This window comes from Falco naumanni, chromosome 7, assembly GCF_017639655.2.
Source record: "Falco naumanni isolate bFalNau1 chromosome 7, bFalNau1.pat, whole genome shotgun sequence".
NCBI lineage: Eukaryota > Metazoa > Chordata > Aves > Falconiformes > Falconidae > Falco > Falco naumanni.
The window spans coordinates 44,010,450-44,024,473 of record NC_054060.1 but is presented as its reverse complement, the minus strand read 5'-3'; the positions used below and the strand labels follow the sequence as shown (position 1 = coordinate 44,024,473).

At 38.6% G+C, this 14,024-nt stretch overlaps 1 protein-coding gene across 4 annotated transcripts in view; it reads right to left on the bottom strand.

Annotated features, from left to right (window-relative positions):
* Window positions 1-1,800: 1,800 nt before the first annotated feature.
* EML5 (EMAP like 5) overlaps window positions 1,801-14,024 on the bottom strand; it is a 113,834-nt gene continuing 101,610 nt past the window's right edge. For 2 of the 4 annotated variants that reach the window (XM_040600079.1, XM_040600081.1), the window contains 6 exons: window positions 13,658-13,830; window positions 12,272-12,434; window positions 11,288-11,391; window positions 9,453-9,606; window positions 8,576-8,676; window positions 1,801-8,275 (listed from right to left, as the gene is read on the bottom strand). In XM_040600079.1, the coding sequence (XP_040456013.1) occupies window positions 8,239-8,275; window positions 8,576-8,676; window positions 9,453-9,606; window positions 11,288-11,391; window positions 12,272-12,434; window positions 13,658-13,830 (732 nt within the window). In that variant the 3' untranslated portion in view covers window positions 1,801-8,238. The remainder of the gene's footprint in view (window positions 8,276-8,575; window positions 8,677-9,452; window positions 9,607-11,287; window positions 11,392-12,271; window positions 12,435-13,657; window positions 13,831-14,024) is intronic. The other 2 variants (XR_005828801.1, XM_040600080.1) reach the window with 2 other exon arrangements.

Genomic DNA, 14,024 nt, shown 5'->3' with positions numbered 1-14,024 from the left:
CACACTCATAATGAAACACAACAAATCTGAACAGACAACTGGATTTTAAGCTTAAAGAACTACAGTAAAATATTTTCCTAGGGTGACCTTACGGGGAGTGGAGGAGGAGAGGGTGTGCTCTGGTGTTGCACGGAGCAATGCTGAAATGGATTTCCAGATGAAAGGCTGCAAGTTATAGTATTTTTCTATAGAATTTTCCAATGCCTTCATTAGCTGTCCCTTTCTGAAATAGCTGCCACCATTCCCTTTCAGTGTGAGATGACAACATAATCATTTGTAAGGGCAGCAGAAAACTCGTACTACCCCCATTGCAGAATATCAACAGCTTTGATGTTTTATAACCTACCATACAATGCTTAGCATAAGGCAAGCTGCTGCTTTTTCTCTGCTAAAAAAAAAAAAAAAGTGAATAAACCAAGCCACAAAGCTAAATGTATTTTCAAAGGGAATGGTTCTAATGCATTTACTTAGATTGTTACATTATTTTAAGTGATCATTGTGGTCTTGAGTATGTTCTTATATGAAATTTTACATTAAAAATGCATTAACTTTCTTCACAAATCAGTAATGCAGCTTTTCCATTACTTAATACAATATGCTGTATACCCATAACTGAACTAAAAAGCATAAACAAAGCTTATAATTACCAGATACTGCTTTTTGTTTAAAAAAAGCTATTTTGCACCTAAACCCACAACACAATGATAAGTAGTAGCAATTAAAGGAAAAATAGACCAGAAAGGTGGAAAAGTACTACCCAACAGCACCAACATTTCACAAAAGTACATAAAAGCTTTTTTTTTTTTTTTCTTTCATGCAATTTGTGCCTGTGTTCATGCTTGGAGTTTCTTTAGAAAGTATATTTATGTGTTAAATTCCTAAAGAATACAGTACAGTGCATGTCCTGGGTGGTATTGGTATTTGGAAAAATCATAGCATTATGGAAGTACCATCTACAGCTCCATAGCTGAACATCACATACTCAGATGTTAAGTAACATGCTGGAAAAATGTATTTAACTGCTTTGCTGCTTGGGAAGAATGAATATCCTGTTTGTTACCTGCTGGGCACGGAGAGATCCTCCCTTCTCCCCAATGTCAAGAATTTGCAACTAAATAAGTTAACATAATAATGCTTTGTATTGGCTTCATATTGTACATCACTACAGTAACAGTAAAGCTGTGGGTGAAGCTGGCTGACCTCTCACAGCCACTACACTTGAAAAAATACTTATTTGGGGGTTGGGAGGGGGGGAGCTGGGTTAAGGGCTCCTGTGGGAAGGCGGTGGGGGAAGGCAAGAAGAGTAATGGCAAAAGCTAATGAATGAGTATTTGGAGGATATTACATGAATAACTTTGATTTCCCCAAAAGGCTTACAATCCTGCAGAAGACTGAAACTAAACCACCCCTACTACCTCCCTCTTTCAGAACCCACCAATGCCATACTTGTTTCAGTAATCCACATTTTTTCCTTAAGCACTTGTCTCCTGCCTGAGCCTCACTGAGACCAGCCGAAGGCAGCACTAGCTTTATGAAAGCTGCAGTTACATGCAAGGATGGGATAGCAGCAGTTGTCCCCTGCGAAAGAAGAATTCATCTTAGAAATACTGGTAAAGCACTAATGACGTTAATCCTCTCGTTTAAAACACCTGTCATGTTGGGCCCACTTACGTAGGTGGGTACAACTAGCTGCCTTCTAAGAACATAGAACGGTGTGAATCAGGCACACCTGGAACGAACATGACAATAATTTTGGGGATATCTTTTAAGAAACAAAAAGAGTCTGAGATTTGTTGGTGGCTGTTTTTTGTTTAAATAAGCTCTCACATGACATCTGTGCTCAAACCAAGCAAGATACGTACTACTAAGGGCAGTAAGGCCAAAATAACTTTGTAGGGTCTTGACGTTATCCCACAACAAGCAACAGAAACTCAGGAAGCTCACATTTTGGCTTTTGGAAGAGAAATCCAAACAAACCAAGCGATAACAACATACTGCATCTCATGTCTCAGACTCAACCAGCCTCTAGCATGTGGAGAAGTATCAATCCAGCTATCTGTACACAAATTTTACTTTTCTTACAAAGAGTTGCTACAGGTAAAAGTCCAGTTCAGTTGTCTAAGCGGCACCTGTAATGAGTTTGGATTTTTTTTACATAAAGTATACTTTAAGTCAGCTATTTCCTTCTTTTGTAACTGTTTATTACAGGATAAAATCAAGAACTTTACTAATTTATTTCTACTTGTATGAATTCATAGGCCTACGTATTTGGAGGCCTAAGGCAAGGAACCACCAAAGGAAAATTCAGCTCCGGTATGATTTGAATTGCCCTCTCCAGATACCTGTCTCCATCACACCTTGAATTAAATGGAATAAATAGAGGCTGTAGCTTTAATGTCTGTCATCTTAAATGTTGTGCATGTCTGGGAACAGAACTGGTGAATAATGCTCAACAGCAAAGAAATGAAAGAGGCCGTAATTGATACAGCTTGGTTATGAAGTTTTCTGAATTGTAACATTTCTTTGGTTTAATATTTTTTGTTTAAAGAATGCATTTAAGCTCAGCTGCACAGGAAACTAAAATACGGATAAATCAGAAGAGGCCTATTAAAACAATCCGTGTTTGGTTTCTGTGTGAAAGATGAGTAGCTTTTTAAAATACATCCTTACACTCTTACCTGAGCTCTCAGTACTACACAGCATTTTTGTATTTACAGTATTTTCTTTGTTACCGACATGCACACACTCCCACAGCAGTTTATCTGTGTTAGCTGCTGTACTTCAGCACTAAATAGTTGTCTCATAGGTGTGGAAGTAGAAAGAGCAATGAAAGGGAGCAGCTGCGTCTTCCCAAAACCAGACCGAACAAAGTTGCCTGCAGCCTTTCCTTGAGCACCCTACTGCTCTCCAGTCCCTAAACTCCACAACCAGCCGCTGAATACTTCCCATTTGAAATGGTATTTGCCAGAAATAGGTATGAACTCACCACCCACCCGCACCTGTGCTGGTTCTTTGGTTCTGCCTTTGCCCATTTATGAGCATTCCTTCCTGTTTCCCTTTATTTTCCTTTCCTTCTCCTTTTCTTTGGGCTTAAATTTACTGGTTTCCTGTTACTGTTTCCTCCATCCTATGTTCCGTAATTTCAAAAAGAAGGGGAAATTATGAGAATTGCCTACTGTCACTGTGGTCAGACCTTAACACATTTTTTTCCCCTGTCGTTTTCTTTCACACTAGTGGGGAAAAGGGAACACAAGTTTCATGTCCTTTTTTTCTCCACCCCCTGCCCTGTCTCCCCCCTGCAAGAAAAAGTGAATTAGTTGGTTTGCTGGATTAACAGTTAACAAAAAACCAGATCGCAGTTCTGACTGGTATGCGGTTGGTAACCTGAGAAGGGTATGGTGAATGGTTACCTGTTCTAGCATCAAGTAGACTGGAGAACCGCCCCCCCCCCCCCAAACCCACCTGCTAATTTTTAGTTACTTATGAATGATTTTGGCAAGAAAACCTATTGTGGCTTTTATGCATATTATTTTCTGAAATGACCCATGCAGAGTTTGAGTCTGAAGTCAAAGTTAATTGAAGAGCAGAAGCTGGAGACAACTGAAGAAACAGGCTTGGTCTAACCACACCACAGTGGCTGTGTAAAGAACGCAGAGCAGGCTTTGGCAAGCTCACGTATCTGTCCACATGAGTGAAAACTGAATGGTGCTATACACTTTAGGAAAACAGCAGACTGTGAGGAAGCGTAAGAAAACCATGAGAACAAAAGAATATGCAAATGCAATACAACTAGTGACATAAAATCACCCATGTGGCAATTTGTTTTGTGACTTGCAACCTTACTTCCCCTTCTGTAGAGTCTACAGGACAATTGACTTTGTCCAAAACACCGACAAGATAACATTTGCCCATAGCTTATGCTAACAGAATTTAAAAAAAATCTTTAAAGGTTAAGGCTTGTCACATCTGTGACACTGATAGTGACACAGGGCAACGTACCTTTGCCCATGTAAGAACTGTACTTGAAACCAAGATCCTTCGCTTGTCACACTACTACGCCATGTGCAGCAAGTCCAATAAGGGACTCCAACGAGTAAGTCTAGAGTGAAATCAATGTGCAAGTGAAGACCTGAGCACTGCTGGGTGCAATCGAGAAAGCAGGTGAGGTGCTGCACAGGCGGACACTCAGGGCTTGCTGAAAGCAGGGCACTGCTTGCCTTGGGAAACTCACATGTCAAATAGTGGGTTCAGACAGCAGCTGAGAAGTGGATCACAGTTTTAAACTAAGCCCCTCCAGAATGCTATCAAAGTCTGCTCCTGATATTCAAGTCCTTTATTTTGATCTAGTTTCCAGATCCAGGAGATCACTTGTCCGCAATCTGTCTGCTTTCTGATGGTACAATTCCAGGTCAGTATTAACCCGATTTGTAGGAAGTTCAGAATTATTCTGAAATAAATCTTGCTAATATCGAAACTCTGATATTGAGCAAAGTCAGAAGTTGCTCCAAACGTGTAACTTTCCTTCAGTTGTCAACAAGTGATAAAGAAGCCTTAATTTTCTGAAATGCTTTATCTTTGGTTTTACACCATCCCTTGCCTTCTCTATTAAAGTCAGAAAGTCATATACAATGACTGCCTCCTTCAGAATAAAAAGATGATTTCAAGTCTAAAAGATTCAATACATTTGGCTAATTTGTTCTCACTGACCTAACCTTAACTGTGTTCCTCAATTCCTGCACTACAGCCATTTTCAGATCTAAATGTGTTTATTTTTAATTTGTTTGCTCCTAGGAGCTGGATTTTCCTTCTCTCCTCTTTTTTTCTAAGCACATTTAAATAGCTTTCAAGGGACATTTATTTTTTTTTAAGTGAAATGTCATTTTGCTTTTATCAAATCATTTCTCCAGTTTATTTCTTATATTATAGAACATATTGCTGACTCTAAAGATCCCAAAGATGCACATTTGCTGCCAGCCAGAAGAAGAGTTAGACAATTAAGCTGAAGAGCAAAATCAAAATCATCCACTATGAGTGATTAAATTATACAAAGAGCTTTTGCCTCCGCTTCTCTGGTGCTGTATAATCACAGAAAAGGCTTCCTCCAGCTTCAGACAGAGCCCTCCTGCCCACATTTCTTCTCTCTGATGCTTCCAAACAAAAGGCTGTCACTAGTTCCTCCACATTCCAACTTCTTCCCTGACCTATCCTATGGGGTTGTGTCATCTTCTGGCTTTTCTGCTGAGCAACCAGCCACGAGCTCCCACTGCCTACCTAAACAGGCAGTCTGTTCCCGTGCCTGAAGCACGGGTGGCAACAATTAGCAAGTTACTACAGTAGTATTTAATGTAAACAGCAAATGAGGCACAGTAACAAGCACCATCACAGCCAAAAAGACCAAAAACCCCACAAAGTTGTCATCTTTAACCATGCCTACAGCCAGCTGTTCTTTTCAGCAGAGAATTGCAGCTTGTCCTACAAAAATTGTACTCATGATAAAACCTGCAACTGAGACTACTCACTCCTGTCTTCAATGTTCATGACCTTTCCCAGCTGGCTGACCCCATTTTACCGGGCAAACCACTGAGTAGTTTGCCAGGGAAAATACTAGCTACCAGTACTGGCTGCAGGAGAAGGAACAAGGCTGGTAGTTTTGTTTTTAAAGAGCTCCTCAGCTTCCAGCTCCCATCCCAGCCCTTAATGGCAGCGGTGAGGTTTGGAAGAGAGCGAAGAAGCAGGGAGATCCGGAGGCTCAGACTTGCGCACTGCAGCTATCAGCCTTGCCCCGCCGAGGGCAGCCCCGCTGCAACCTGCCCAGCAGCTCCTCTGGTACTTCACCGCTGGTGTGGCGTTTGAGATTCCTCAGGGCAAAAGCACCACGGACAAATTATCAGTGGAGAGGCACACCATTAATTAAGGGGGTAGGGAGAGGGAGGAGAAGAGGACATGACCAGTGATGGGGATCCGAGGAACAAACCTCTTCATAGCCCACATACCTCCTTCATTGGGGGAAGTCCTACAGAAGATCAGGAGGCTGTGAGACACTGAGTCTAGGATTTTGAGGGGAAAACTCAGAGGCAGAAAAATCTGGACTTTGATCTGGCAGTCCGAGTACAACACGCTACGAGGGAGCTCTTAACAGCCATCCGACTTGAACAGATGAAAGGCAACTTAAAAATAGAGGCAGGACAAATCTTACTTCCAAGTCAAGAAGTCCTGCACAGATGTGTTTAATAGGGATAGAATCACAGCTATAGCGTAGCATACTGCAGCTAATTTCTCTGGCATAGATAAGATTTAAATACCAGATACTAATTTTCATATGAAGCAGGCAGGCAACAAAGTTATGAGACAGATCAGGTCTAATCTCAGTTCTCATATGCAGCTCCCCTAAAGTCAAAAACATTACCAGCAAGATCTCCCTGTACACTCATGACCGAATGCACAGAGTTTCTGCTCCTGTGGAATAGCAGCTGCATGACTGGCAAGGCTTTGCTAAGAACCACCACGCTGAGAAACCTAATAATTGTTTAGTTCTTCAACTTATTTAAAATAAATATTTGTTATAGCTTGATGTATAAAATATATTATCTAAGACTGTTGGATAACTAGCTTTGTATAGCACATAACAAGGATTTTTGGACCTAGGAGAGCATGGAAGTCTGGCTCCCATGAACTTTTCTCCCCCTTCTATACACAAGCCCTCCCATCCCTCCTTAAGTGATACAAGAGAACGTGAGAGGTGAGTCATATCAAAGCCTACTGACTGACCTAAACAAATGCCACTGTTAAAGCGATGCTGGCTTACACAGAGAAAAAGAGCTTTATGTTCACAGCAGAATGTCCTTATGAGAGTAGTGCCGATAATTGGTGACTTCGGCTTCCCTTCTATGCTGCACGAAAATTAACTGCACCGATTAAAAAACAGGTTCAGTCTGTAATGCATCTCTACGACATGACTTAGACAAACAGCTGATGAAATCTTCCTCACTTGTACCCAAAATACAGCTTTGTTCGGGTTTTCATTATCACTGAAATGTTTTTTCAACTTTGAGTCTTAGTTATGTTGCAAGATAGAATAAATGCACTTACGCCAGAGGTGACAGCAGGTCCATTTAAAGAAGCATATGATTGGACATTTTTTACAATCATGAGAGAAATCCAAGTAGAGACCTCTCCCGGCTAGTCTTAACTCTGTTAAAAAGTTCAAATGTACAAAATATAATGTCTGGAAAGTTTATATTTTCTCTGAATCCCCCCTATGATGCTGAGAAAATAAAATCAATTCATATTGCTATGAAATTCTATTTTTGCAACTGGTGACATCCCAAGCTTTATCGATTACGAAGACTATAAAACCCTCACCCTAGTCCACATTTCCAGCATAGAGGCTAACAGCCCAGTCAAGTAACACAGCAATTATCTCTCTTCCACTGAGAATACTTCTATTCACAAGGCAAAAATTGGAGTTAGACTTTTAGGTTGTGGGGCAAGGCACTCGCAAAGTGAGCAAATCTATTTTTGCTCACAGAACTAATTTAATGTTTAAGTGCAACAAAAACACTAAATTAGCCATGAAGATCATGCATATCCAACGGCTTTCACCAGACATGACTGTGACCCAGGCCTCTAAATACAGAAATATTTCAGTTCTAAGGAATCAGCTCTCATTTTCTGGTTCACCAAATGATGTTTCCTTTTGACCAGTCATAGAAATATAATTTCTACTATAATAATTAAATTTATTAAAATACTATATATTTAAGAGTTAATATATGGTTTCTTTCAGTAATAAAATACAGAATACTCTTTTTTTTTCCCCATGATATTCAGACCCCAAAATGTAAAGGAGAAACATTCATGCTGAAAACAGATCAATGTACAGCACTAGGTCAGAAATAACATCTCTTGATCAAAACCCCAGGATCTTACTGTGAAACTGTACATTGATTAACAATTCACTTTTTCCTTTTCTCCACATATTTAATTTTCAACATCTGGCAGTGAATGAAATACAAACCCGGATTATCCGATAATGAAGCAAATCTAACTGCCTCAGTGTTGTAGTCCATCCTTCTGACCGAATCTAGATACTTGTCTTTCAGAGACAGATTGCTCTGTGTCTTGGATCAGCACCATTTCTTAAGCATGCAGGGCACAGCAGGATGTCACATTGCAATCCTGGGTATTTCATGCCTGGTACTTCATGCAGTGTCCTCTTTGCAAGTCTCCATGTCTCTCTCAATGAGGCATATGCACACATTTCCAAACAAATAAGCTGTGTTTTCAAAAAGATAGTAAAAATGAGATATAAGATTACAATATTGTTAAAAGAAAAATTTCAGTTAAAAGCAGGACGGTCTGAATACAGACAAACATTTTAATTTATTAAATCTTAACAATTCATACTAACATCCAGGCTGTTTATTTTGTTGCAAATACCCATTTCTTTATATACAAACAGAAAAACAAGCACACAGATAAAAAGATGAAATCTCTGAACTTGAGCTTTATACTGTTATGGACTGCCCATATCCACTGCTGTGTACTTTTTGACAATAATGGAAAGGATACATACCTGCAGTCATCCCCTCCAGCACTGACCACGTATCTATCTCCACTTGTGAATCGAATATTAGTTAAGTGGGCAGAGTGACCTAAAAATCGTTTGTGTTTTGCCTGAAAAAAACCACAATAATAATATGAGAGAGTATAGATAGCCTGTGTCCTCCTAAATCATACAAGGCTTGCATGTTTTTTATCTACCTTGTTATTGCATCATGTATTTACACCACTCAGAATGTTACATAGGTTTTCAAACATGAAAGATCCTTTGAAGGGGAACTGCTATTGAGCTGCAATGCAGGTTAAATTGCCACGAAATGAGACAGCACCTGCAAACTGGGAACAATGCTCAAGCTAACACAATAAAATGAGCTGTATCTTGTCACATGATTAACCTCTAAATTTTGTGTAAAATTCCTACCACTGAAAAAATTATTTTCATTATAAGTAAGCAGCTTACAATGTGCAGTCTTAAATCCTGAAAATTAACAGTGCTACTGTTAGCCAAAAATCTGTAAACTCTTCATCCATGGAAATACACAGATGGGACTAAAATTACCAGCTGTCCTCCTCATCTGTCAAGTGGAGACTGGAGATGTGGATAAATAAAACTAAGGACTCTGGGATTTTCGGTATGAAGGCACTATGCTAATACAGACTGGCAGATGATACTAACACCTACAAGAGCTTATAGCAAGAGCTACTGCACGAAATGGTAGGGAAACTCCGAGGTGAAGCATGCTTATGAAACTACAGAGCTAAAGTTCCGTAGATGCACTAAAAAGCTACAAATTTAAAGAAGGAAGTATTTCCATCATACGTCTTCTAGAGAAAAAATACAAGACCATAATACCAACAGTACTTGTAACGATGCAAAAACAGGTTCTTACAAATTTTTCAGGACATGGAAAGTCAAACAGTTTGACCATGCCAAAATCATCTCCTGTTACAAGATTGATTCCCGAGTGAGAGACACAGGCACAGTTTACATCAGCTTTTTCAGCATGCCTGGACCAGATTCCAATTACTTCATCCCCTAGCACACTGAAACAGAAGAGCAAGAGATTCTTTTGAAAACTACAGCAAACACAATAGAGTCAGGAAATAGCAGCTTCATATTGTAACTGGTTTTGTAAAAATGTAATTCTTACGTTTTATTCTTACACATACACATCTCATATAGGTTTTACTATGTAATTAATTTTTGTATCATTCCATAATTGCTTCTGAAACTGATTCAGTGATATAATTCCCCAATTAACATGGCCCATGACAACACGAAGAAGCAGAGGTGAAATCAGTAGTACTAATCCTGTCTAGTAAAGCACTTGCCAAAAAAAAAAAAAAAAAAAAAAAGAAAAATAGAATGTCACATCATAACCATTAGATGAGTAAGTTTCAGCTTTTGGAAAATAAAAACTTGTATATTCTCATTATAACTATGTTTTATTGATTCTGTAATATTTTCATATCAATGAGATGAAAAGTTTGAGTCCAGTGAATATTCTTCATTATAATGAGACTGAGAGAAATTGTCCCTAACAGAAAACATAATTATCTTAAGATTCCAAAAGACAAACTTATAGAAGACTTCCTTTGCAAAGCCTTGTGAAAAGTTGCTTTTTATTCAGCTCTGCGCCTGCAATGTATATGCATACTTCCAAGAACACACAGAAACAAGCATTTTATCATTTGTTAACAGGTGAATGATTTGGGAATTTTTCTATGATTATTTCCCCTCAAATCAGAGCACAGTACACTACATTCGGAAAGCAATGATTTACTTCAGGCATACTCAACTGGGTCAGAAAACACAGGTTTCTTGTTTTCATATCAAAGAGATGACAAAAATGGATTAACCAAACAGAAAACAGAAAGCTAGCAAAACGAGTTTTTCAGAGCGCTTTGAAAAGCTTGTAGTTTTAGTCATGTCTTGCAGCAAATACTCAGGATTATTATTTTTTAAGCAGTTCATATGTGGAAAACTTTCAAGCATTTATTCTGAATTTTTGTCTGAGTGTACTGATCAGGACAATAATTGAAAGCAGGCATAGGAGCCTAAAGTAAGGCACAAGAAATCAGATTTGCATGGAATATAAAATAAATTATTTAAATGAGAAATAAAAGTAAAATATGGTATCATTCTTCATGTAATTTCTAAGTCTATTTTGAATTAAATAAATAACTTTAAGGTATTTTAAAGTAGTTCTGTACACCTTTTAATATGCAAATATTAATAGCAACTTTAATATATAGATACCGTTAGTATAACAGTGTAAATAAAACTTGAATTATCACAATCTTGTATTGTCTTTTCATGTTTTGATGTTTTAATTTCCCCTGTACTCTTATCCCCGAATTGCTGTTTTAAAGCAAATAGTGCAGTATCCAAGTAATTTGCACAGTGCAATGAAAAACTACTGAGGCTGCTGCTAAAGATACACCACAGGAAGCTAGAGATACAGAGGAAACTGGAAGGCACACATTAGAGAGATCAGTTTTTACCAGACATCCTCACCAGTCAAACAAGTCATGTTCTACCAAGGGAATCTGCTATGTACTGCCTTTGGCTGTACTGTACTTACCTGATCTGTGGCCAGAGCAGGTGGGTGCGTTAAAAGAAAATATCTGACTGAATGAAGGGATGAAATATGTTCTTAAACACTAGGTGCTTCTCCTGGAAGTTACAAGTGTTTTGACAGGTGTAAATGTGTGAATCATTTACCTTGTCCAAGTAGCCCATGTTATTCTGTCAATCACAGCCTGGTCCACAAGCTGTTTTCCTGAAGGCACTTCATAGACTTGCCTTTTGTAAGACCCGGTTGAGACCTTTGAGATGACCGCAGAAAAATCAGAATACATGAACTTGTTTGAAAAAATGAAAATATCATTATAAAGGAATCTGAAAAGCATTTTCTTGATAGTTATTTTTACTCTGTAAGCAAGTTAGCCATGAATAAAACTTGCTCAATGAGTTGAAAATTCTCACAAATCTATACAAACATAAAGCAACCGAAAGCATAAGAGATCTTAAAATAATTAATAAAAAAATAACTGAAACATCTCACGTTTTGCACATATTATTTTTATTTATATATATATATTGTGTTAGTGTGTATATGTGTGCGTATAAATAAATATGGAAAAATAAACTCCTGTCTTTAAAACTGACACGGCCTGCAGATGCTGATTTGATAGTTTTTGTTGATTTCAAGCTTATTTCTCCTCCAACATCTGAACAAAACATAGAAAGCAAAAGTATGCCTAATTTATTTTGATTTTAGGAAATGTCTTGAGCCCTGTGGATGGCAGTTGTAACACCACTATTTTGGAGCTGCTCCACAAAGGGTAGCACTGAAACTGTGTGTAATGCTACCATTCCGGTCAGAGATACGAAGAATTCACAAGTGTCTGGGGTGTACAGAATAACAGACTGTACTCCTTTCTCTTTTAAGATCAGCATCACAGAAGTACAAAGGCACGGAGAGACATTACAGTGATTTTGAAATCTGTTTCTTGTTTCTACGCTTATTTCTTGTATTTAATATTCAGGGTAACTATTATTGCCATCCACAACAACAAAGTAGCAGTCTAGTGAGAGCAACCTACTACTCCAACAATTATAACAGTTGTCCAAGAAGAATACTTGCAGAATATCTGTCAGGAGCACATTCTCCACTCAGTATTTTGAACAATTAATGACCGATACCTGGAGATAAGAGCTGTCTGCAGAGAAGTCCATCTGGATCACAAAACTTGGGATATCTTTGCAATAGCTGACTCGATTTAGCGTGGGACCCAAAGTCAGATCATAAAAATCCACTGCATTCTCACTGGAACCAACTGCTAAGTAACGAGAATCCGGGCTAAACCTGAACAGATAAAAGGCTTTTATGAACACAAGTTGGCACTTACAACAGATTCTAATATTTGAGAAGCATGAGTAAATTTGCAATTCAAATATCTGCTATCCAGAACTAAAGAGAGAGAGGTAGACTATTTCATCTGCTAAACAAACAGCTTTTGAAACAAAATTTTCAGAGAAGGTATATACAGTAGAATGTGACAAGAATTTTGGTACAGCTGTCACATGTAAGTGAACTGGGAACATCTCTGGAATAACTGTTCATTATCTGATCTCATTACCATCTCAATGGTCTAAGGACTTTGTGACATGCCCCTTATAACTGACTTGTAACACTTACAAGGCCACAAACTAGAAAAATAAAATGCTGTAAATGCAGAAAAGCCAGACCTTCTAGATTAAACGTACCAAATAAAAAGATGTAAAATCAAATCTTTCATCTGCCCAATGTATCTTTGCAAAGTGATTTCTTTCCTCCAGCTTTCCTTCCTAGTCTTGAAACTCAGTAGCTTCCTGAGCTGAACAAATTCCTCACAGTCCCTTTTATGTTACTAGGGAAGTTTCTTTATTTCTATTATCTCCAAGACATACCTTGGGACGGCTTTCTGATTCCAGCAACCCCGTAACTCCTAGCAGGGCTCTCCTGCCTTCCTGCATCAAGATCTGTGTTTGCTCATATTTCTCCCACTCTCCCACTTGGCTCACCAGAAGCTTCCCTCAGGTGCTCCCGGCCAATTTCTCTCACAAAAGGAACAGTCTTGTCCTCCACTCAGGAACTAGAAGCAAAATTTTATGTCTGCTAACTCTCTTCTAACAAAACACAATGGAGAACAAACTGACAGGCATTTCCATTGTCCTTCACAAACCAGCCTTCACCCTGCTCCTCTTCACACCTTCTCACGTACTCCCTGATTAGGATGGTCTCTTCCTATTGTCTATTGACTTCCCCATTCACCCTTCACTTTAACTAATCCTTGGCCATACCATCTGACACTCCCCCGATGGTACTACCTCTTTTTTGACTGATTGCTATCTCTTATCTTCATGTACCTCCCCCTTCCTTTTTATTCCTAGTATCAGAGTAATCACACAAACTCTGCAACTCACTCATTGATTCCAGCTCTCTGAAACACCATTGCAATGCTCCTCAGAACATAAAATTGTATTTTCAAAAATCAAAATAATACGATTTATAGAATGCTAATAGACAAAGGCATTATATTTTCTAACCTGATATCTTGAATCGCTGATCTTCTGTCCCTTTTTTTCCCCCAAATTTTTAGAGAAGTCACAAGCAAGATAATAAACTCTCCGTTTCTCATGCCAATAGCTACCATATCGCCTTCCGGGCTATAACAAACAGTACGAGCTGCATGTCCTAAGCTGACTTTGTTCAGCATCTTCTGTGAAGAAATGAAAACCCAGAAGAGTAAATGTTTCTATTTGTTCATATTTCACAAGTACCTTATGCTAACAGTTTGCCACTATCAGATTAATCATCCTCAGAATACATTAAAAAACAAGTTTCAAGTCCTCAGTACCACCACAAGTCTACGATTTTAATTTATTTTTCTGTTTTCCTGAACCACAACTATTC